The 24099-nt window shown below is 42.2% G+C and overlaps 1 protein-coding gene across 1 annotated transcript in view; it reads left to right on the top strand.

The window, feature by feature from the left end:
• Fbxo32 (F-box protein 32) overlaps positions 1-24099 on the top strand; it is a 41524-nt gene that overhangs the window by 5580 nt on the left and 11845 nt on the right. Inside the window, exons 2-6 of the mRNA XM_090339348.1 lie at positions 1575-1687; positions 2451-2500; positions 4839-4931; positions 20193-20286; positions 21469-21653. Coding sequence (XP_090195474.1) covers positions 1575-1687; positions 2451-2500; positions 4839-4931; positions 20193-20286; positions 21469-21653 — 535 coding nt within the window. The remainder of the gene's footprint in view (positions 1-1574; positions 1688-2450; positions 2501-4838; positions 4932-20192; positions 20287-21468; positions 21654-24099) is intronic.

Here is a 24099-nt window from a genome sequence, read left to right as displayed (position 1 = left end):
GGAGTCAGTCTAATATAGGGTCTGAGAAAGGAGGCAGAGGTTAATCAAAAAGTCATTGGGTCTAGGGAGGTGAGGACTTTTCAGTTGGGCCCACAATGGGCCCAGAGCCAGGCTTACATGGATTGCTCCACCTACATGTCACCCATGTCCAAGCATACCTGGCATCTGTATGCACCTGGAATAATAGAGTGGGGTGTCCATCCTTCATATTCCATCTTTAGATGCATAAATTGATTGGGCCAAGAGGGGAGAGGCAAGTCCTTCGCTAGCCATGGTTCCTATGCCTGCTGGAGGAAATATGTGCCTGGCCCAAAGTAAACTTGTCCACATTTTTCAATGTCCTGTAGATTGGACAGATTCACTCAATGTCTGTGACCCCTTCTAAGTCTATAAATTATTCATTTGCCCTGTCTTGATCAAGACCCAAGGTCTTGAACCTAAATAGCTAGTTGTCGTCTACATTAAGCATCTGTGGAATGTGAAGTTTGTCAGAGTTTTGTAAATGGGATTTTTTTTTATATTTTGGTATTTTATTTTATCTTGTCTTTTGAAACAGAATTATGCTATTGTTTCAGTCTGCCCTGAAACATGCTAAGTAGCCAAGGCTAGCCCTAAACTTCAGGTCATCTTGTCTCAGCTCCCCAAGCGCTGGGATTACATGTGCATACCACTGTGTCCAGATATGATCATGTTTTAAAGACATGATTTACAGAGGGGTTACATTTACATGTCAGGTAATGATTATGTTTCTTTTTCAGACAATGTCGTTTTCCCTTCTGTTCCCACCCATGAGTTGCATAGTTTATTTTCAACAATATAATAGAATAGAGTAATACTGTAGTAGAATAGAACAGTATAGAATAGTACTGAGTACTGCATTCATTCACCCTTTGTCCTTCCATTTCTATGTCCAGAAAAACAAGACAAAAAAATAAACAATAACAACAACAACAAAAGACCCTCTTGTGTCCATTTCCTGGAGTTCATTTCAATAAATATTTTATTATATGATCAGAGGCATATAGTCATTGTGTCTTTGTGGTCCTCTCCTAAGAAAGTCTTCCTTTGGTCTGTCTCACTCTATGTGAATGTCTAGAGCACTGATGACTTTTTTTTTTGGTATACTTTAAATGGATGAGTTATTTCCCAATATGGCTTTTAGAGGAGGAGAAAGGCAAGGAAGGGGAGCTTTGACTGGATGCTTCTGAAGGATGAAGGCATGGTGTGATACAATGGTAGCAGAATAGGCCCCTCCCACTCTACACCAGTTAGAAGTGACCCAGTAGTGCCCTGCCTTGCTCTTAGACAAAGAATAATGCTAGGTATCAAACTACACAATAGCAGACCCTTTTAAGGAATTCAAAGAGGTAGAAGCCCCCACCCCTAGTATTTCATCCTCAATGAGATCAGTCTGTGTGCCAATCTGAATTTCTTTTTGAGAAATTATTCTATCGTTTTCTTTGTTTTGGGAAGTGTATTTGTGTGTTTTATAACCCAGACAGTTATTTATAGAAGCAACCCATATTAAATAGTAGAATTCCAACTCACCCTCTGTTGTCTTGTGTTACTCATAGTTATCGTAACAAGGAGGTATATAACAAGGAAAACCTCTTCAACAGCCTCAACTACGATGTTGCTGCCAAGAAGAGAAAGAAGGACATACAGAATAGCAAAACCAAAACTCAATGTAAGCCATTACCCTTGAATTTGCGAAGTTGTTTGAAGATCATTATGATTGGTTCCTCTTCAAAAAAGATCACATCTGCTGCTTTAATGTTTACTGTGTCACTTGTAGAAATATTGGTTGTTTTTTTTTCCCCCTGTGCAAATCCTTGAATTCAGGGTCTGGGTGCTAGGAGCTAGTCAAAGCTGATTCTCTCTCTACTCCTTGAGTCACAGCTCTCCTTCCAGCTTTTTAGTGGTTATGCATGACTATAAGATAGAAAAAGGAAGAAAGGATGGAAGGGAGGGAGGAGGGAAAGGAAGGAAGGGAATTAAATATTTCCATCCTCCTGGATTGTCAGTAGAATCTTGATTGGGGGCGGGGGGAGGAGGTGGGGAGCAGAGCCTAGTGGTAGCATTCTTCCCTAGCATGCACAAAGCCCTAGATTTGATTCCCCGGTACCACATACTCAGAAAAGGCCAGAAGTGGTGCTGTAGTTCAAGTGGCAGAGCACTAGCCTTGAGCAAAAGTGTCCAAGGACAGTGCCCAGGCCCTAAGTTCAAGCCCCAGTACTGAAGAAAAAAAAAAAAAAAACTTTTGATTTTGGTCAAAACTTTAGCTGGAAGTGGTTATGCGTGACTCTAATCCCTTAATTCAAGAGACTGAGGCTGAAGAACTTCTCGTGGAGGCTAGCTTAGGCTCCATTTTAAAGATCCTATTTTGAATTTTAAAAATAATTAGTAAATATTGAGATCTATATCATTTTCTTTGTTTTTTGTCTCTGTAGATTTCCACCAAGAAAAATGGATCTATGTTCATAAAGGAAGTACTAAAGAGGTGTGTACCCATCCATTTATTAATCCATTCTGCTTAGACTTATTCCTCCCTAAAGGTACATACTGAGGAGTGGGTGGGGGGAACTAAGCAATAATATTACTTCAAATCCTGGCTGTGTTGAATGGGGGAGGCAGGATGGCTAGCAGCTAGCAACCTATGCATATTCAATCATCAGAGCTTGGGGACTTCAAAGACAGAAAGAAGCAAAAGCCACTTGAGTGGTTTACAAGTGCTTCATTAAGCCAGGCACTGGTGGCTCATACCTGTAATCCTAGCTACTCAGAAGGCTGAGATCTGAGGATCATGGTTCAAGTGGTAGAGTGCTAGCCTTAAGCTGAAGAGCTCAGGGACAGCGCCCAGGCCCAGAGTTCAAGCCCCATGACCAACAACAACAAAGTGCTTTATTAAGCTAGCTACTTAATCCTAGCTATTCAGGGGCTGAGATCTGAGGATCACTCTCAGCCCAGGCAAGAAAGCCTATAAGATTCTTATCTCCAGCTAATCAGCAAAAAGCCAGAAGTAGAGCCATGCATCAAGTGGCTGAAGAATAGCTTTGAGCAAAAGATCAGAGACAATACCCTAAGCCCTGAGTTTAAGTCCCAGGACTGGCACAAAAATAAAAATGCTGCTGGTTGCCACTGGCTCCTGCCTGTAATCCTAGCTACTCAGAAGACTGAGATCTGAGGATCGTGGTTCAAAGCCAGCCCAGGCAGGGAAGGCCTAAGATTCTTATCTCCAATTAACCACCAGGAAACAGAAAGTGGCGCTGTGGCTCAAGGGGTAGGGTAGTAGCCTTGAACTGAAGAGCTCAGACAGTGCCCAGGCCCAGAGTTCAAGTCCCATGACCAACAAAAAAAAATATGTAAATAAATAATAATGCTTTATCAAGATTAAGATGACAGTCACAACTGTATTATTATGAAGCCCTGGATTTTTATTTAGACAGTCTCCTTTTTGTGCTCTCTTCAGACTTAAACTTGGTTAAAGTTTAAACCTGAGAAGGCCAATCACTAAATCTAGAATTTTTTAGTATCAGCTCCCTGTGAAGTAGAGGGGACTTTATAATAACTACCTCCACTGTCATTTGACACAACCAACCTCATTATGTATATTTTCTCTGTAAAGAAGCTTTTGCGCAGATAACTAGGGTACAAAGGAATGTAATAGAATGCCAGGATTTCTACCACTGTCGCTTTCTATCACCTTGGGGAAACACCCAGTTACCTCCCTCTGTGACTGGAGACACAGAGAGGTTCAATGATAAGAGACGCTAGACCACCTAGAACCTCACAGCAGCTGGAACTCAGAGCCAGAATTCCAGGCGCCCCTAATTTTATGTGTATAAGTAAATCATCAAGACACCTTTTGCTAGCTGATGAAGCCATTCTTTCTCTTTATTTTTCTTTTTTGCTTTCCCTTATCCTTTTTGCTCAAGGAAAATGCTCAGCCACTTGAGCTACAACTCTACTTTCAGATATTTGGTAGTCAATTGGAGATAGGCATCTCATGGGGCTTTCCTGCCTGAGCTGGTTTTAACTGCTATCCTCAGATCTTAGATATTTGAGTAGTCAGGATTACAGGCGTGATCCACCAGCACTTGGCTGATAAAGTTAAAAAAGAAAAAAAAAAGTGTTATCAGGCCTGGCACTGATGGCTTACGTCTATAATCCTAGTTACTTTGGAGACTGAGATTTGAGGGTCATGGTTCAAAGCCTGCTGTGGCAAGCAAGTCCAATTAACCACCAGAAAACTGAAGTGGATCTGTGACTCAAAGTGGTAGAGCACTAGCCTTGTGTGCAAAAGCTCAGGGACAGAGCCCAGGCCCTGAGTTCAAGTTCCACAACTGACAAAAAAATATTGTGCTATCAGTATTCAATGTATATCCAGTGAAACTAGGAAAACTGGTTGGGAGGCAAGGGAGATAATGACAGGTGACATGAGCAAAATGCATTGCACTTACAAACTGATTTGTTGAATAGTAACCCTGTTATACATCTACTTGAAGATAAGAGAAATATCATTTCTTAAGTACCATCAGTGAAAAGCAAGCAGATCTAACCCTCCTCCCAAAAGTATAGTTACCAGTCATCACAATCTCACGTCTTCTGTCTTGCTTCTAGAAATGTTTTCTCACAAGAGCCCAGGTGGTACCACACAGTAAAAGACTGTGGTCCACAGCTGCTCACTTTTCCACCCTGTTCAATGGCATCCATCATCTCAGTCAATGCCCAGACTCCCTAAGAGAAGCATCAAGCTCATCCACTGTCTCAGTTGGGTTGTTCTAGAGAACATCCTCTACTTGGGAGGAATAACTTGTGTGCTTCTATCTCCCATCTAGCGCCATGGATATTGTACTTTGGGAGAAGCTTTCAACAGACTGGACTTCTCCACCGCCATTTTGGATTCCAGAAGGTTCAACTATGTAGTACGGGTAAGTCTCGAGACCTTACAGCTTATCCAGACTTTCAAGCCTGTTCAGACTGTCCTGTTCTCCCTCCACCCTCAAAAAAAAAAAAAAAAAAAAAAAAAAAAAAAGCACATTTTAAGACCCTGAGAGTTTTGAGGCAAGCAGAAAACAGACTTCCCATGCAGACAGAGATCACCTTGATTTCTCAGTGAGTTCATCAACTGGTAAACGGGTCCCCTTAGATAAAATCAACACAACAACATTCAGCAGGAGGCAAGCCCTGGTGTGCTTTGGCTAATATTTCATATCCACCTGCACCTCTGATTATGCTAACTATCTTCCTAGCTGCCCTGCTTTAGCTGACTCTGTGTGACCCAAAGTTAGGCCACAAAGCTTCATGTGCTTCAAAGCACCTCACTGTGGCCTTCTGAATACCTTTCTAGTCCTGTACCCACTGACCACAAAACTCAGTTCCATGCCAACCTGAAGCCTAAACTGCCTGATGGTGTCCATTGCTTTCCACTATTAAATCTTACTTTGGAAAAAAAATGTAATGAGCACTAATGCATACTATTAATGATGAAGGAAGTAAAGAAAGAAAGCTTAACTCTAACTTTCAAGGCTTCTCTCTGGGTGGGTGACTTTAAGCTCCAGTCTGCCCCCACGTTCTTGTGAGTATTTCTGTGCGTTGTTCATCCTAGGAAGGAACAGCTGTTCAGGTTTTAGTCTCTGAAATAGAAGGGAATTATCCTTCTGTGGGTGTTGCATGATTGGTTTTGCTTTTCTTTTTCTGGCTTGTTGGGCTTGTTCTTAGTGCCCTGTCATGGAGTCAGATGATCACCTAAGCTCAGCCAGAGTTATGACATTTCAGCCCTCTTGAGGCCTGGCTCATTCACCTGTCATTTGGGCAGATGCAGACTGGATGGGCAATTATAAACTGGCTGTGCAGACTAGCCTAGTTAAAAAAAAAAATCCAGGCCTGCAAGAAACAGGTTGGAAGCCCTGAGCTGGGCCTGTGACAAAGGAGCACATCTGTCCACCTTCCCATTTAGCCTTCCGCAATCCAAGAGAAATGACCAGAAGAACGTTTCTTGTATAAAATGTTGTGTCATTCAGCTTGACTCTGCCAGTTAAAGGAGGTCACCCAGTCAGTTCTAGTGCCTGCAAACTACTCCAACTGGTTGGAACCTAGCCCAGGTAGATCTGGAAACTTCTGATGCTATGAACACGAATAGTTTCCATCTTCAGTGTTAAAGGAAGACACATAGACCTGATTTCTTGTTACAGACTGATCATTGAAACAATCCATTTTTAGATGGTTTTCCTTCCTATCTACCTTTCCTTTCAAAAGAAATAACAACAAGCATAGGGAGGAAAAATCTATTTCACACAACCCTGTACCTTTTTTAAAAAAACCTTCTAGCTTTTCCATAATCCTATGCGATGCAAGGACTTTTATTATCTCCATTTAAACAAATGGCAGTACTACGTAAGGAACAAACATCTAGATTTTGCAAACTTGGCAGTCATAGGGTCCATACTTAACTCCTTCAATAATTTTACATAAGCAGAGGATTTGAAGTGAAATGTCATAAAGACACAAAATTCCAGCTGTTTCTACTCTCCACAGACTTGGGTTTGGCCTCCCAGGTTACACATGAAAACATGAATATGCTGCAAATTAGAATCTACTACACAATGTCAGTAATACTTACTGTTACCTATTTACCGAATTTGCTGTTGATTCCCTACAAAATGGCTTTTCAATTTAATTGATAAGAGCATTTTTTCTTCTTAAAAAAAAATTCTAAGGATTTTAGCTGGATGCCTAGGGCTCATGCCTATATTCTAGTTACTTTGGGAAGCCAAGAAAGGAAAGATCGCTGTTTAAGACCAGCCGTGGCAGAAAGCTCTCAAGACCCTTTTTCAACATGTATCTGAGGTTCAGTGGCATACTTCTGTCATCTTAAACTACATAAAAGGCTGAGATTGGGCATATCATGGTTCTAAGCCAGCCCTGGCCAGGAAATCCAAGAGATTCCATCTCAGTGGAAGGAAGCAGAGTACCATGACATGTGCCTGTCATCCTAGCAACAAGGGGAAACCTAAACCTAAAATAGGCAGATTACTGTCCTGGTGTGAGCCCGGGTAGGAAGACCCTATCTCAAAATAATCAGTAAAAACAGTTCTAAAGGCATGGATCATTGGTAGAGTACCTGCTAAAAAGTGTGAGATTTTGAATACCACTGTATATATAATTCAACTGGGGTCTCTGGTATTTGATTCTGATAACACAGAGGACTTACATCTGATCTAATCTAATTGTAAAATACATTCTAAGCACTTTCCTTTACATAATCTTAAGAGTTATAGAAACTACTGAAGGCTTTCAAAGTTGATAGGTTCACAAATAATGGAAAAATATTTGTTTTGGAAAAAATAATCATTTTCTTCTTTGCTGTCAGAGGCCTCTGTAATTTGAGAAATAATATGTTATTTTTATGAGAAACTTAAAATATTTTAATGATAGGCACTGTGTATTGAGGTTTTTCTTCTTAGGAACTTAACATACATAGATTCTTTTTATCCTTAAACCAACTCTACCAAGTAGCTTACCAACACATTGTCCTTATTTTTCACTTTGACTTACTGGTGCTTTAATGATACAATATTACTTGGTTCCACTAGGGAACTAAACCAATTTTAAGGACTTTTTTTTAGGAGGGGGAAAGTTTAAAGCTTTTAAAGCCAAAGTACATTATTTTAAGTTTTTCTTATATTCCTGCTTGCAGTCACCTTGTACACAAAAAGATATTCAAAGGTGATACAAGACAGAGCCAATATTGCTATGTGAAAATGTGAGATAGCATAAACATTTCAGAGAATCTTTGGTATCTGAAAATTTTTGAGAGACAAATCAGAAAGACTTTTATATGCTTTTCTTTCTTTTTTTGCTCAAGGCACCCTACCCCATTCTCTTCACTCCATCCCCATTGCCTTAGTTCCTTCCCCTGCCCACCTCTCAGTGAATTAAATACAAGGTTAGCACTGTAAAGATGGTTTAAAATATATAGATACAACAACTTACCTATTTGTGGAGAGTCACTTCCCAAAATAATTTATCTTCTACCTCAAGACCAGAATCTTCCAGGGTTGGAAGTTGGTACCTACGAACAGCAGCCAAGCCCTGATTGTGAAGGCACAGAGAGGCCAGAGCATAAAGTGATCTTGGTCCTGGCTGTGTGTTACAAACAGGCCCACTGTGATTTGGATCACTGAAGGTAGTACCAGGCATTGCCACTTTAAAAGAAAAAAAAAATCTTCCAGGTGATCCCACTAAATTTTCAAGGCTGTAAACCAGTTCAAAAAGGAGTTTGGAACCTGAATGCCGTATTTTCTGATAGGCAGTTTTAAACAATACACACAGAGGCATTAAATTGTAGATGGGACTTCTGGGGTGTGGACTACATTCCATGTGGAATCCATTGATGGAAGAGGGTATCCCATCCTCAGCCTGGGCCAAGTTCACAACTTACTCCAAATTAATCCTTTTGTCCCTCCTTGGAACTGGTGTAACCATACCTATAGCAAAGCATAAAAGGATGGGAAATTAAAGATAAGGGGCGTGAAAATATTATATAGGTTTCTAAACTGGTTCTAACATTTTTCAGGAAGGCAGTAGGATTTAAGCGTGGGCAGCCATCTTTCCTGGTGATTACAATGGGAACTGTCAATTGGGAGGCCAGATACAGTTAGGCCAAGACTTGCCCTGCTCCCAGTTGGATTTCTAAGGTGCTTGTAATGGCTGTGAATGTCATCTCCCCAGTGAGATTCGATGACGGAAAAGACTGACTTCTATCCAAAAACAACCCTGTTCCCCACTGAGTCACTTGAAAAACAAACTGCATTACTGGTAAAATGTGGAATTAAGATATTAAAAAGTGAACAGTACCTATTTTTTAAATGGCTTAAAACCCCCCTAATGCTGGGCTCTGGTGGCTTATGCCTGTATTCCTAACTGCCCAACAGGCAAAGATCTGAAAATCTTGGTTAGAAGGCTAGCCACGGCAGGAGAGTCTGTGAGACTCCTATCTCCAGTTAACTGCCCAAAAGGCAGGAAGTGAAGCTGTGGCTCAAAGGGTAGAGCAATAGCCTTGAGCAACAAAGCTCAAGGGACATCACCCAGACCCTGCACCCAGACCCTGTGTTCAAGCCCCAGTACTGGCTCCAAAAAGAAAAAGAAAAAAAAATCATAGAGACTACAACTATATACATATGTATGTTTGTATGTATGTATGTATGTATGTATGTATGTATGTATGTATGTATGTATCTGTTACTGCTCTTGCTGGAACTGACCTTGAATTAACTCCAAAATATGTGCTATTTTCATTTGGCTCTGCTACCGGCAAGTGAAGGCAATAAAAGGATAAAACTTAAGACTCACCTGGTGCCAGTGGCTCACACCTATAATAGCCTGAGAAGACAATTCCAGAGACTCTTATCTCCAGCTAACCAGCAAAAATTCAGGAATGAATGTGTGGCTGAAGTAGTAGAATAACAGCCTTGGGTGAAAAACCAAGCAACAGCATAAAGTCCTGAGTTCAAGTCATAGTACTGAAGAAAAAAAAGTAGGATTCTGCCTTATTTCTACAGCAGAAATTACTGAGCTACTGGTCTTCAGGCCAATATCGACAAACCACCTCTTTTCATATGGCCTGCAAGCTAACTTGTACAAATTGAATGTATTTTTTTATGTTTTTTTTTTTTTTGTCAGTCATAGGGCTTGAACTCTGGGCTCAGGTGCTGTCCTTGCGCTCTTCAACTCAAAGCTATTGCTCTACTACCTGAGCCACAGTGCCACTTCCAGTTTTCTAGGGGTTAATTGGAGATAAGAATCTCAAGGACTTTCATGCCCAGGTTGGCTTTGAACTGTAATCCTCAGATCTCAGCATTCTGAGTAGCTAAGATTACATTACAGGTGTGAGCCACCAGCACCTGGCTTAAGTATATTTTCTTTTTAGTTTTGTTTGTTTGTTTTGTTTTTTGTATATGTGTGTGCCAGTCCTGGGGCTTAAACTTGGAGCCTGAGTGCTGTGCTTGAGCTTTTTCACTTAAGACCAGAGCTCTACCACTTAAGCCATAGCTCCACTTCCAGTTTTTGGTGTAATTAGAGAGAAGAGCCTTATGGATTTTCTTTCCTGGGTTGGCTTTGAACCATGATCCTCAGATCTCAGCCCCATGAGAAGGTAGAATTACAGAGGTAAGCCACTGGCACCCAGCTAAAATTAAGTCTGTTTCTTTTTTCTTCTTCATCTTTTTTTTTCTTTTTTTCTTTTCTTTTTTTTTTTTTTTTTTTGTGGGTCATGGGGCTTGAACTTGGCCTGGGCGCTGTCCTTGAGCTCTTCAGCTCAAGGCTACTACCCTACCACTGGGCCTAGGCGTTGTCCATAAGCTCTTCAGCTCAAGGCTACCACCCCACCCTTGAGCCAAGCCCCACTTCCCATTTTCTAGAGGTTAATTGGAGATAAAAGTTTCAGGTCCTTTTGTGCCCAGGCTGGCTTTGAACCTTGATCCTCAGATTTCAGCCCCCTGAGTAGCTAGGATTATAGGCATGAGCCCCCATGCCCTGTGCCTGGCAAGTCTGTTTCTTAATGAATGAAAAGTATATACAATTTCAATCTCAGTGCCCATAAGGTTTTATTGAAATACATCTATGCACATTCATCAGATATTATCTATGGCTTTTTTCTGGGCTAAATAGGAATTGAGTGTCTAAAATATTTTCTATCTGGCCTTTTACAATATAAAATAATGCTGACCCATGCAACCTTCTAGTTGCTGGTCCCCTCCTCTTCAGCTCAAGGCTGCTGGCCTACTCTTTGAACCTCAGTCCCACTTCCCATTTTCTTGTGATTAATTGGAGATAAGTGTCTCACGGACTTTAGTGCCTGGTCGGGCTTTGAACCACGATCCTCAGATCTCAGCCTCCTGAGTAGCTAGGATTACAGGCATGAGCCACTGTGCCTGGCTAGTTGGTGACTTTAAACATTAAAGGAAGTTATGTAAGCTATCACATATGTTACAGAGTTTGAAAAATGCCAGTATGTAAGAGGTCCAATGGCCTGTGGTGTCTCAGAACATAGGATGATTGTGGACAAGATGTCTGAGATCTCCTAGGAGAAGGTTAGGTTTGAATGGGTCTTTGGTAAGGGGAGAACTCAGGGAGATGGAGAGAGGCAGGCGGAGTATCTCCCTGTTCAGAGAACAACCTAGATGAGAGGAGCACAGTGTGCTTTAGAATTTGGGGTCTGCCGAGGATGTTGCCATCTGCCTCTTATATATGATCCTGAATGAGTCTTGAAGTAGAAGTGAGGCTCACAGGCTCCTTCTCAGAGCTGTGCTAACCCTGAGGAAAATAAGCAGTTCACAGCACATCCATCCTGTGACGAGAACCCCATAAGCCTTGGGGATGATTGCTTAAATATGGCTGGACAAGGAGATTGCACAGACTTGAAAGGAGTGTGAGTCTACTTCATGTGACATCATCTGATTAGCCAGACAGAGCCATGGAAGATCTAGACAGAAAGAACAAGAATACCTTGGGAAAGCAATGTTTCAGAAAGTCATAATGTCTAAAGCTTTTGATATTATCAATTATTAAATTACAGTTCTGTCAACTAATTCCATAACTGTATAGTTACCTTTTTGATATAGCTAAAATAAAAAAATCAGTACCCACAAGTGGGTAGATGTCACCAGTGGACTTGAGAGGTAAGGAAGCAGATGTCAGGGAACTGAGGCCTTTGCACAAGATTGCAAGGGACAAAGGGAGAAAACAGGACCAAAAACTGGCCCTCTGATTCCTGGTCCTGTGCTATCCCTCTTTGACCACATTGCTTGATGGAGAAATGAAGAATGGAGACTGCATTTTTTTTTCAGATCCTGGGGCTGGAATTCAGGGTCTAGATCCTATCCCTGGGGTTTTGCTCAAGGTTAGCACTTTACAACTTGAGCCACAGCTCCACTTCTGGCTTTTCCTTTTAGTGTGTGTGTGTGGTTAGTGTAGGTGACAGTGTTAAGGACTTTCCTTCCTGGGATGGTTTTGAACTGTGATGCTCAGATCTCAGCCTCCTAACAGCTAGGATTCTAGGTGACCTAGACCAATACACATCATTGTTTGTTTGCCAGTACTGGGGTTTGAACTCAGGTAGGGCTTTACATTCCTACTTAGTTTTACTCCTCAATCCAGGGGCACTACCACTTAAGCAAAAGCTACACTTCTGGATTTTTGCTGGTTAATCAGAGATAAGAGTCTTGGAGACATTCCTGCCTTTTGGTTTTTTTTTTTGTTTTTTTTGTTTTTTTTTTTTTTGCCAGTCCTGGGCTTGAGCTCAGGGCCTGAGCACTGTCCTTGGACTTTCTCAAGGCTAGAGCTCTACCACTTGAGCCTCAGCACCACTTCCGGCTTTTTCTATATATGTGGTACCAAGGAATCGAACCTGGGTCTTCGTGCATGCTAGGCAAGCACTTTAACCACTAGGCCAAACTCCCAGCCCCATTCCTGCCTTTTGTAGCTTCAAACCATGACCTTCAGATTCAGCCTCTGGAATAGCTAGGATTACAGGAGTGAGCCACTGCACACAATGATATATATTCTTACGGTTTTCTACATTGTCACTCTAGGTCTATTGGAATATTTCAAGCAAGTTACTGCATCCTAACCACCCCTGAAAAACCTTTCTCCAGAATAAGTTGACTGGTGGTTTGGCAACTGAAAAGCTCAATGTGGCCTGATGACTCAAATTTAAACCCCCATGCCTTAAATTAAGGGGAAGCTGTTGCCAAGCCCCAGAGGGCTGTGATGTCCACAGCAGCCTGGCCCTTCCTGCAGATGCCACAGCCACAGTGAACTTGGATTTGTTTGACACTGCACATACTTGATGGCCTTCTTGTGCTGGAGGGTGCCTCAGACCCCAGGGTCTTAAAATTAGGGGTATTGAGAATAGCAACGAGACAGCCAACTAGCAAAGAGCTTTGTATCCATTTGAAATGCTGTGAGTGCCCTATACCAGTGACACTAGCTACTTAGGAAACTGTGATCTAAGGATCATGGTTCAAAGCCAGCCTGGGAAGGAAAGCCTGTGAGACTCTCCAGTGAACTACTAAAACTCCAGAAGCAGACGTGCTATAGCTCAAGTGCTATAGTGTCAGCCATGAGCAAAAAAGGTAAGGGGCAGTACTCAGGTTCTTAGTTCAAGCCCCATAAGCACACACACACACACACACACACACACACACACACACACACAGAGTAATTGGGCTGGATGAAAGATGAAGAGAAAGTTTCTCTTGGCTGAAGATACAGTTAATCTGTATAAACTTGGCCCTTTTTACTTTAACTCCCCCAGTTAGATGTTTCACTTGCAAATATTTACCCAATCTTGACATGCCTGAAGATTATTAATGTTGCTGAAATTTTTCCCCTTTCAACCTGTCAGTGTTCAAGCTCAAAGTCAGAACAGGTTTTGAATCCGTGTTGTCCACTGAGTAAATAAGGGTCTTGGAAGCCGGTGGCAGTCCGTGCTGCCAGGGGCGCTGCCTGATGTAACTAAAAGCTTGTCACGAAAGCCGTGGCCTGCCTGTGGGCACCAGCACAGGTCTTGAGCACAGGAGACAAGCCTGGAGCTGCTTAAAGCTGGAACCCTCTTGCACTTGATCATGCTGGCAGGTTTTCTGAGTAAGCTGTGGAGCCCTACCTCCATCCTAGCAGATGGAGGAATTTGGAGACTAATTATATTCTATAAACAATATCCTATGGAAGATAGAATATGCTCGAGCAACAGCCTCCGAGTTCATTTCACTGTGGTTTTGATCTTTTAAACTAGCAGGCAGCTCTTCTTGGTGGTACTTCTGAATGCCCAGTTGCTAGCCTCCCTGTGGGTCTCAGGCTGTTTGCCCTTCTGAGAAGCATTGGTGACATAGTGGCATGATCAGTCATTTCCTCCCAGTCCTCAGTGCCACTTGTCAAATGTCATTCTCACACCAGAACCCATGTAAATACAAACCTGACAGTCCAGATGATCTACCATTGACCTTGACTGTGTCATTTGACCATCATGGAGCACCTCTTTCAAAGCAAAGGGACTTTGGATAAACTATTTCGCAACTCCTTTCTAGACAGAACACTTTCTGTGTATGTGCTAGTCCAGGTCTTGAACTCAGGATCTCAAGCTTTCACTTGACTTTTTCACTCAAGATTGGACCTATACCACCTTAGCCATACATATCTCCACTTCCTACTTTTTTGGTGGTTAATTGGAAATCAGAGTCTTGTGTACCTTTCTGCCCCAGGTGGCATCAAACCATGATCCTCCGATCTCAGCCTCCTGAGTAGCTAGGATTACAAGCTCCCAGCTAAGAACCTGTTTTTAAGTAGGATAAGAGAAAGTCTCTCTTCTCCCCGTTCATCTTTGACATATCATTTCAAACTGGTTCAGAAATTTGCTTGCCACTAGCGTGTTCTCCAAAAGTAGCGTGAGCTGAGCTGAAGGGCAGGATGTGGTTTGGGGGATGTGGTAGCTGCCGTCCGGTAGCACAATCTCTTTACTGCACAATGACTCTCTACACAGCTCTCTACATCCACACACAAATCACACAGCAGTGACACTGTGGAATTCGGGAGGAGTCTCCCAGAGCCCTCCTCCCTCTTCCTTTTCACCCCCTTGCCTCTTCCTCAACACAGCCACAAATTACTGGCACCTAGGCTCTGATCTGCCTGGCAGAAAACAAATAGCCATTTCCAACCAAGACATTTTCCTCTGTTCTTTCTCTTGTGGTTTAGGGCAAGGAATCCAATTGGCTCCAGCACCTTGGTAAACAAATTGCTAGATACAAGCCCATTCCCCTGGGTATACAGCTGGCTTAACACAGACATTAAATGATGCTGTGCTCTCACTGTGAGTCTTAACACCACTGCCTACTGGTTCCTGACAACACGATCACCTGATGCAGTACAGTAGGCCTCGTGGTTGACTCGAAGCAATTACCTCCTCCTAATCGTGCAGTAACATTTTCTGGCTATTACTTCTCCCTTAATAAGAGAAGCTGATTGCCAGTCACAGAATAGTAATGATATAAAAATTTCCAGACTCGGTGCTGGTTACAAGGTTTAAGTGGTAGAGCACCTGCCTAGCAAGCATAAGGTCCTGAGTTCAAACCCCATTATCACCAAACAAAAGTCCCTCCCCATGGTATTGCTATTGTTCTCACTGTTTTATGTTATTCACGTATATTGCTATTGGTTTTTTCTTGGAGTAAAATTTGGCCCTGCATGCGAAGTTCATTGGCCTTGCCAAATTGAAATCCTTATGCTATTAATATAGATATGATATTCCCTACTATGTGTATCTGGGCCAGAGTCTGAATCCATTATTTGCGACTGCTAGTTATCTTAGGTGACTCACTTAACCTCTCTGAACTTCAATATCACGATTTGTCAAAAGGGAAACCTACCTCCTTGGACTGAAGACCTACCAGCCTCTGGCACAAAGGAAACACCCATTGTTTTTAGTGAAATAAGACTTCATGCCAAGTATAACTATGCGAGTCATACAATGTATTGGTGTTAACTTTTATCAACAACTAGGGAACAATTAGCTAGGGAATAAAAATAATAAAGATAACAGAAAGGAATATTAAAATCTGAAAGCATTTAGTTGACAACACATACAATTGAAATATGAGGTCTTATTTAATTCACTTATCAGCTTGGCAGTAATTTTCTCTGACAATGGTCTCTGTATTACAATACAAGTCAATACTAATACTTTATTGCATATATTCTTAGTACCAGGCACAACTGTGTTTTATGAAGGCTTTAAATCTCAGCAACTATGAAGTAAGTACTACTATTATGCATAGTTTATATGGAAAAACTGAGATGGGCCAGGAATGTGGCCTAGTGGTGGAGCGCTTACCTAGCATGCACAAAGCCCTGGGTTCAATTCCTTGGTACCACATACAGAGAAAAAGCCAGAAATGGTGCTATGGCTCAAGTGGTAGAATGCTAACCTTGAGAAAGCCCAGGAACAGTGCCCAGGGCCTGAGTTCAAGACCCAGGACTGGCAAAATAAAAAAAATGGAGATAGTTTGGTTCTGGAGCCCTCAATCTTATACTCTAAGATAGATACTAGAATTTGGCCCAGAATCCATACCTGCCCCCCCCACTTGTTTTGTAAATTAAGTTTCATTAGAATATGTTCATATATACTCATTTACATATTGTTTACAGTTACTTTTACACCACAGCTGCAGAACTGAGTATTGCTGCAGAAACCAGAGGATCCACAAACATTAAAATATGTACAGTCTGGTCCTAAACAAAAGAAACTTGCCAACCGAGATGTCAACATAAAGCTTTCCTAAAAGGCTGTAATTTTCCAGAAGAGTTATTCATAGTAGTAATACCTTATATTTGGTATTTATAGTTGGATTTTTGTATATTTATCTCACTTGATTCATGCAACCATCCAATGATATAAGTAGTCTTGTTATCACCATCTTAGAAATTAAGAAATAGACTGGGTGCTGGTAGCTCACTCCTATAATCCTAGCTTCTCAGAAATTTGAGATCTAACGCTCAAGGTTCAAAGCTACTCCAGTCAGAAAAATCTCTGAGACTCTTACCTTCAATTAACCAGCAAAAAGCCAGAAGTAGAGGTATGACTCAGATGTAGAATCCCAGCCTTGAGCAAAAAAAGAAGCTAAGGAAGAATGTAAGTCCCTGAGTTCAAGCCCACACACACACATATGTTGGGGGGGGAGAGGGTGGGAGAAAAGAAAAAAACAGGTTGCTAGATGACTAGATGAGTCTAGAGATCATATGCCTTTATCGTCATAACCCTGTCACCTCCGGCAATGCACACTCAAAAATACTTGCCACATGAATGACAGCTGTAAAGGTCACCCAGCTTTCCAATTCCAGAGTCCCATAACTGATTGGCGGTGAAAAAAAGGAGGATTTTCTTTTGGGAAAGGGTGAAGCATCGTGGTTGACATATCACTCAACTCTCAGTTGACAAATTTTTGTTACTGTATCCTCTCCCTTCCTTAATCAAAAACAACAACAAAATTGCAGCTAGTCCAAGGAGTTTTTTATTTCCCCTTAAATACACAGTCATGCCCTTCACTTTTCTTTTTCCTGTGGTTGGTGCATTTTTAGATGAGATTAAAACTGACATCTTCAGGAGTTGGTGGTCACATGGACCGTGGGTTTTGGATGGATTTCAGGCTGAGAGCTGCCTGCTTTCTCTCGCCCCTGGCCCCACCTCCCCCTCAGTGATGAGTCACAGTGCTCAGCTCAGTGGACTGCCCTGCAAGAATGAGCTCTGGGCTTTTGTTTTCTTTCATCTTGCTTTGGGCTGGTCATGTGAGACTCTGGGTATTAATAAACCACCAGCTTGGCCTTCTGGATCCTGCTGCTGGTCAGGGTGATAAATGAAAGGTTTGGATAACCCCTTTCTATCCGCCCCCCTCCACAACCCCTCCCGCCCCCCCCCCACCCCGTTCTCTTGACTGTCATGTGCTAGTTGGTGACAGAACTAAACCAGACAGACAGAGTATTTATTCCATGTGCATTGTCCATGGATGTGGCCTCTCTTAGTGTTCTGATTTCTGGCATCTCTTAGCATCCCTGTCAGCTCCTGAGTTCTAGCCTAGAGCATCATCCTGATCCTAACAGAGTCTCATGTCCTTCTAGTCAGGTAGCCTTTGATGCTCCCTGCATGTGTGAAAATTACAGCAGCCAGGCAGAAAGGCATGTGGAGCTTTTTTTTTCTTCGATATAGAATAAAATTATGTTCTAGAAATCGAGTCTGTATGTGGTTTGACAGGCCCCCAAAGGGCTTTGTGGGTGAGGGGGAGACAATGCTTACTGCCGGGGAAGCAGCGGTGCTCTGAACTGAGCCATGGATGCAAGGTGGTAGCACAGGTTTGATTTTTTTTTCTTCCAGCTCTTTGAGGGTTTTGTGTTTTGTTTGGGTTTTTTTGTTGTTGTTGTTGTTTTTATTTTTTTTTTTTGCCAGTCCTGGGCTTAAGCTCAAGGCCTGAGCACTGTCCTTGGATTTTCTCAAGGCTAGAGCTCCAGCATTTGAGCCTCAGCACCACTTCTGGGTTTTTTTCTGTGTATGTGGTACCGAGGAATCAAACCCCATCTTCGTACATGCTAGGAAAGCACTCTACCATTATGCCAAACTCCCGGCCTCTTGAGGGTTTTTTTTGTTGTTGTTCTATTTTGTTTCTGTTTTTACAACCCTAGTGCGTACGCGCGCACACACACATGCATGCACCTGTGCAAGCCAATCCTGGGGCCTGACCACTGTTCCTGGGCTTCTTTTAAGCTCAAGGCTAGAGTTCTACCACTTAAGCCACAGCTCTACTCTGGCTTTTTTGATAGATTACTAGAGATGACAGTTTCCTAGACTTTCCCGTCCAGGCTGGCTTCCAATCACAGTCCTTAGATCTCAGCCTCCTAAGTAGCTAAGATTATAGGCATGAGCTATTAGCCCCAGCCAGTTTAAATTCTTTTTTGCTATTTCCTTCAGCTTTAATTGAAGAACCTAACATGTATCATAGTTTATGTTAATAAGCTTAAGACAAAGTCAGCTGAGGGCCTTGAGCAAATACAAGTTTCCAAGTAACAGAAATGCTGAGAGATGAGTCTTGGTTTTCTGGATCTAGTTTAGTAAGGATGAATCCAGTTATTGTTGGAGGGATGGTTTTCCTTTGTTCTAATGACCTGTTTTCACTTGCATCACCCTTTTGTTTGATGACTGTTCAAAAGCATGACGTGTGTCCTCTTTGTTTTCTATATTGGGCAGTACATTGCAAGCCCACTCATGGCTTATGGGATGGTTCAGAAGGCTTACTCTGTTCTGTCTCATTTTGCTCATCTTGAAAATGGGTTGAGCAAGATGATTTCAAAGATAACTCATGATCTAAGGCTTCACTTTTAAAAACAGAATCTTTGCTTTTTTTTTTTTAAGATCACTCCACATCTGTAAAGAATGTTTCTATGAAGAAAGGAAAGACTGAACAAAGAATGCACCAACTTCAGTTATTATAGTTCTTTTTCATTTGTTGGTAGTGGGGATTTTAGAAAAGAATATAATCCTTCAGCAAACAACCAGCCTTTATTTAGCAACTCAGTTTTACTTGGCACTTTGTATGTATTCTCTTACATAACCACCACAGTCTTAAGGACTGTAAATATGATTAGTAGAGATGAAAAACCAAGACATAAAGAGAATTAATAACTTGCTAGTAATCACAGCACTGATGAGTGTTCAAATCAAGACTTGATCAAGGCTTAAGATGCTACAAGGATCCATGTCTAGAATCCTAGCTACTCAGGAAGCTGAGATCTGAAACAAAAGTCTATGAGACTCTTACCTCCTCCAGTTAAATACCATAAAACCGGAAATGGGGCTGTGATTCAATTGATAGAGTGCTATCCTTGAGCAAAAGCTCAGGGACAGTTTGTAGGCCCTGAGTTCAAACCCAGAACGGTGGCAGGGTGGGAGGAGAGGCCCCACAACTGTGGCAGGGTGGGAGGAGAGGCCAGGCAGTGCCAGGAGAGAAGGTGCTACAAGGATCTTAGACCTTCAACACAGTGACAGCCTTACCGCTGGGGAACTACATAAGAACGCACTTTCTACCTCCCTGAACTCTCTTTCCCAAGGGTTGCCTGCTCTTTTTCTTGAGAAATTTAAATGCAGCCAGAAAGTTCCATGAAGTGGCATGTCTATTGAACTACTGCATAAGCAGCAGCTATTTGCCCATGGTTGCTGAATGTGAGCTTTTTGATGCTGGTGGGGAGACGTTCGGATGAGGGCAAAACCATTCCCACTGGGACAATTTCACAGAGCTCAGATTTTCACAGGTCATGGGAGGTTTTGTTCCTTTCAGAGTACTGTCAGCTCTGATTCCCCAAGTAGAAAAAGTAGAGGGAAATAGACTTGGCTGAAGCCAAAACTCTTTATATTTAAATAAGTTGGAGGAAAAAAAAAAACAAAGCAATGAGATACTCAGCTTAACTCCTGGGTTTTGAATTACCCCCATTTGTCATTTGCTTTGAGCATCTGCTTTTTATTGCCTAGTCTCCCTAACTGTCATTTATCTCTATCCTTCAGTCTGTATCTATGCGTCATGTGACTCAAAAGCAAAGATTAGAGGAGAAAGATATCTCTGTATTCTAAGCCTGGCGACTTCTATTTTTATCCACAGCTGTTGGAACTGATAGCAAAGTCACAGCTCACATCTCTGAGTGGCATTGCTCAAAAGAACTTCATGAACATTTTGGAAAAAGTGGTACTAAAAGGTGAGCTCTCTTGCACACTCTGGCCCCTTTTTGTAGATGTGGGCATAGGTGGGTGGATTTTCTGATAAAGTCAGCATGTCATTAGATTCAAAGTAACACAAGTAAATGGAAATGAATAAATCATGTTTTATTTGAGTTGCCATATTGCAACTCAGAAAGGGGTAGAGCCTGAAGTAATGGCTCCTGTCTGTAGCCATAGAGACTAGAAAGGTAGAAATGGGAGGATCACAGCCTGAGGGAAGCCCAGCCAAAAGTTATTGATACCTCCATCTCAACCAACAAGCCAAATATGGTGGTCTATATTTATAATGTAGTTACTTGTTATGTAATGAAAGGCTAGACTACAATCTAAGGCTGGCCTGGGGGTGGGGGGAGGGATTGTGAAACCATATCAGAAAAATAACTAAACTGAAAAGAATGGTTGTAAGTATAGCTCATGTGGTGAAGCACCTGCCTAGCAAGCCTGAGGTTCAAACTCATATACACACTGAGTTCAGATACCACTACTGCCAAAAATGGGGGAAGGACAAAGAAAGAGACCACCATTCTCCCATCCTCTCTTTGGGATCATCCATTTGCCCTGCTTTAAGCCTGAAAGGCTTCTCAGTAAGGACCCAAGTCCCACCTTTGGTGATTTCCTTAGCCAGATTCCTAGAAAATGGAGCTGTGGTACAGACAAGATTCATAGACCTGGAACTAGAAGGAGACTTGGGTCTCTGGCTCAACTAGGACATTGTATACCTGGGGAAACAGAGGCCTGTGAGAAGGCCTTTGTCTGCAATGATAAAGAGGTTAATCAGACAGGATTAGAACCCAGATTCCAAACCATGGAATCACTGACCATCCAAAAGATGTCACTGCTGAGCATGAAGTGACTTTCTGATCAGGTGAGCCATTAACAGGAGTAGAACAATGGAAAGAAAAGGGGGCTCTATAAAAACCCAGAAAGGAGAGAACAAAGAGGGACCTAGATAAATGAAAACTCTACCAGTTGGCCTCTTGCACTGAAGTCTTGCCAAGTGTTTAAAAAAAAAAAAAAAACACCAATGAGAAAGAAAGGCATATTCCCAGAGGCAGTGCCCAGGTAAGAGGAGTTGGTGGAAAAGAAGACAGGCCCACTAACAAAATGTTATAACTTTAGTATCATAACTCGGATTATATTTGTTTTCTTCTCCACTCAAGTTCTTGAAGACCAGCAAAACATTAGACTTATAAGGGAGCTGCTGCAAACCCTCTACACCTCCCTCTGCACATTGGTCCAAAGAGTGGGCAAGTCTGTGCTGGTGGGAAACATCAACATGTGGGTGTATCGGATGGAGACCATTCTGCACTGGCAGCAACAGCTGAACAACATCCAGATCACCAGGGTAAGCAGGGAGTCCCTGCCTTCCCCAGGGAGGCCAGGGCTGGTGAGGGGGGAATCTGGCCTCTTCTGATGACACACTTTATCCTGGTGCCGAGGGGTGGGGGTGGTGGGAAGAAGGCTGGGCACAATCACTTGGTAAAATGGCATGAAAAGGTAGAAAAGACAACAGCTAATTGAAACATCATGATGGGGAATAGAGGACCGTTGGCTTTGGGGAAGATGCGGACTTGTCCCAGTGGATTCCAGGGATCGCTCTGCTCTTTTTCTCAGCATGAAAAATCAGCAAAGTCCGTGAGACTCTTATCTCCAATAATTTTCAGAAGTAGAACTGTGACACTAGGGGTAGAAGGCTAACCTTGAGCAAAAGAAGCTCAGGGACAGCACCTAAGCCCTGAGTTCGAGCTCCAACACCTGTCAAAAAAAATTGTTTTTTAATTCTGACTCTTGGGAGTGGTGCTGTGGCTCAAGTAGTAGAGCACTAGCCTTGAGTTGGGGGAGGTAGGAGGGGAAGCTCAGTGACAATGCACAGGTCCTGAGTTCAAGCCCCAAGACTAGCACAAAATAAAATCTGATTTCTGTTGCTGTACTGTGAACAGAGAAAAAGAGGATAAGCATTCTCATTCAATTTTATTTTTAAAGCCTTGTGTTGGTAAAGCATAATTACCTCTGTCAGTAGTTGCTTTTGGCTTTCAAAATATAACTCCCCTCTGTTCATGTCTTTCTTCTTCATAGTGATGGGGCGGGAACTAAAGTACACAAAACATGCAAAGATGTTACACTGCCGTAAGAGCTCAGGGCTCACTAATGGACAGACACTTAAGCAGCTCACATAGCACTCTGCTTACTTATCTAATCACTGGATGTGGCTGTTAATGGCTTCCGGAATCCACACTGATAAAAGTTTGGGGCTGTACTGTATCAGAAAGAGGTAGCATATTGAAACCTTCTTGACCTCTTCAATAACTAATTCAATATAAGCAAGTTCAAAAGCTACTTCCTTTTCTTTACGATTATGTTAATGGGTCTTCTGAGTCTTGCTTTCTTAAACTCTAAAGCAAAAAAAAAATCATTAGAAGGGTCAGGAGTTTGGCCTAGTAGTAGAGTGCTTGCCTAGCATGCACGAAGACCCGGGTTTGATTCCTTGGTACCACATACTTAGAAAAAGCCAGAAGTGGTGCTGAGGCTCAAGTGGTAGAGCTCTAGCCTTGAGAAAAATCCAAGGACAGTGCTCAGGCCCTGAGCTCAAGCCCAGGACTGGCAAAAAACAAAAAGCCCTGGCTTCAATTCTCAGTACCACATACACAGAAAAAAAAACAGAAGTAGTGCTGTGGCTCAAGTGGTGAGGACTAGCCTTGAGAATGCCCAAGGACAGTGGCCAGGCCCTGAGTACAAGCACCAGGACTGGAAAAAAAAAAAAGGAAGAAAAGAAAGAAAAAGAAAGTAAAAAAATTTTAAAAATTAAAAAAAATCATTAGAAGCATCAAAGTTTTGTAACTTTCTTAGAATCACTTCAGTTACAGTACACAGGTGCACGCGCGCACACACACACGCACACGCACACACGCACGCGCACACACCACACACGTGCACACACAAGTACAGGTCATCTTCCAAAATATCTCAATTATTTGATTATTTTTAAACCAATGTATTTCTTACAAAGAACCTGATATGTGCTCATGCCTGTAATTCTAGTACTCAGGAGACGGATCTGAAGTTGTACTTCAAAGCCAGCCCAGGCAGAAAAGTCCATGAGACTCTTTCTCTAATTAACTAGCAAAAAGCTGGAAGTGGAGCTGTGGCACAAGTGGTACTTAAGCCCTGAGTTCAAGGTCCAGAACTGACATGTGTGCACACATGTGTGCAAGAACACAAGCACACACACACACACACACATACACACAAAGAACCTGATTTATTTTATTTTAATTTACACCATTCCTTTCTCTGGAGTGTAGACATGGTTTGGTGGTGTAAATCTGAGACTGAAATTCCATTCTTCTTTCTCACAGAATGCCCCCTATACCTTCTTCCTGATTTCTAGCACTCTCTATAGCCTCACCTTAATACTTCCTATCTTAAGCTCAGGAGACTATCCAGCAAGTGATATGATGTAACAAATTCCACACCCACCAACAACACTTTTCATTCAGCAACTCCAGAACACACATCTAGGTCATCACACTTGTCCAGAGCTTTCTCTGCTCCTTCCACCTATCCTATAGAAGCCCTTTTGGCCACTTCTGCACCTGCCCCTCCCTGACCTTGCATTTCTACCAGCTGACTTCCTCAGAGCCTTCCTTAATTGGTCCCCAAACATTCTAGCTAGGTAAATATTACATGAAAAGTATAAGGAAATCTGTCCTTAAGTTCCTGGAATATGATTTTTAAAAGATCAGAAAGACTGGGGCTGGGAGTTTGGCCTAGTGGTAGAGTGCTTGCCTAGC

The sequence above is a fragment of the Megascapheus bottae genome, chromosome 9, assembly GCF_031878675.1.
Source record: "Megascapheus bottae isolate mThoBot1 chromosome 9, mThoBot2.hap1, whole genome shotgun sequence".
Taxonomy (NCBI): Eukaryota; Metazoa; Chordata; class Mammalia; order Rodentia; family Geomyidae; genus Megascapheus; species Megascapheus bottae.
This window is presented reverse-complemented; position numbering and strand designations above follow the sequence as displayed.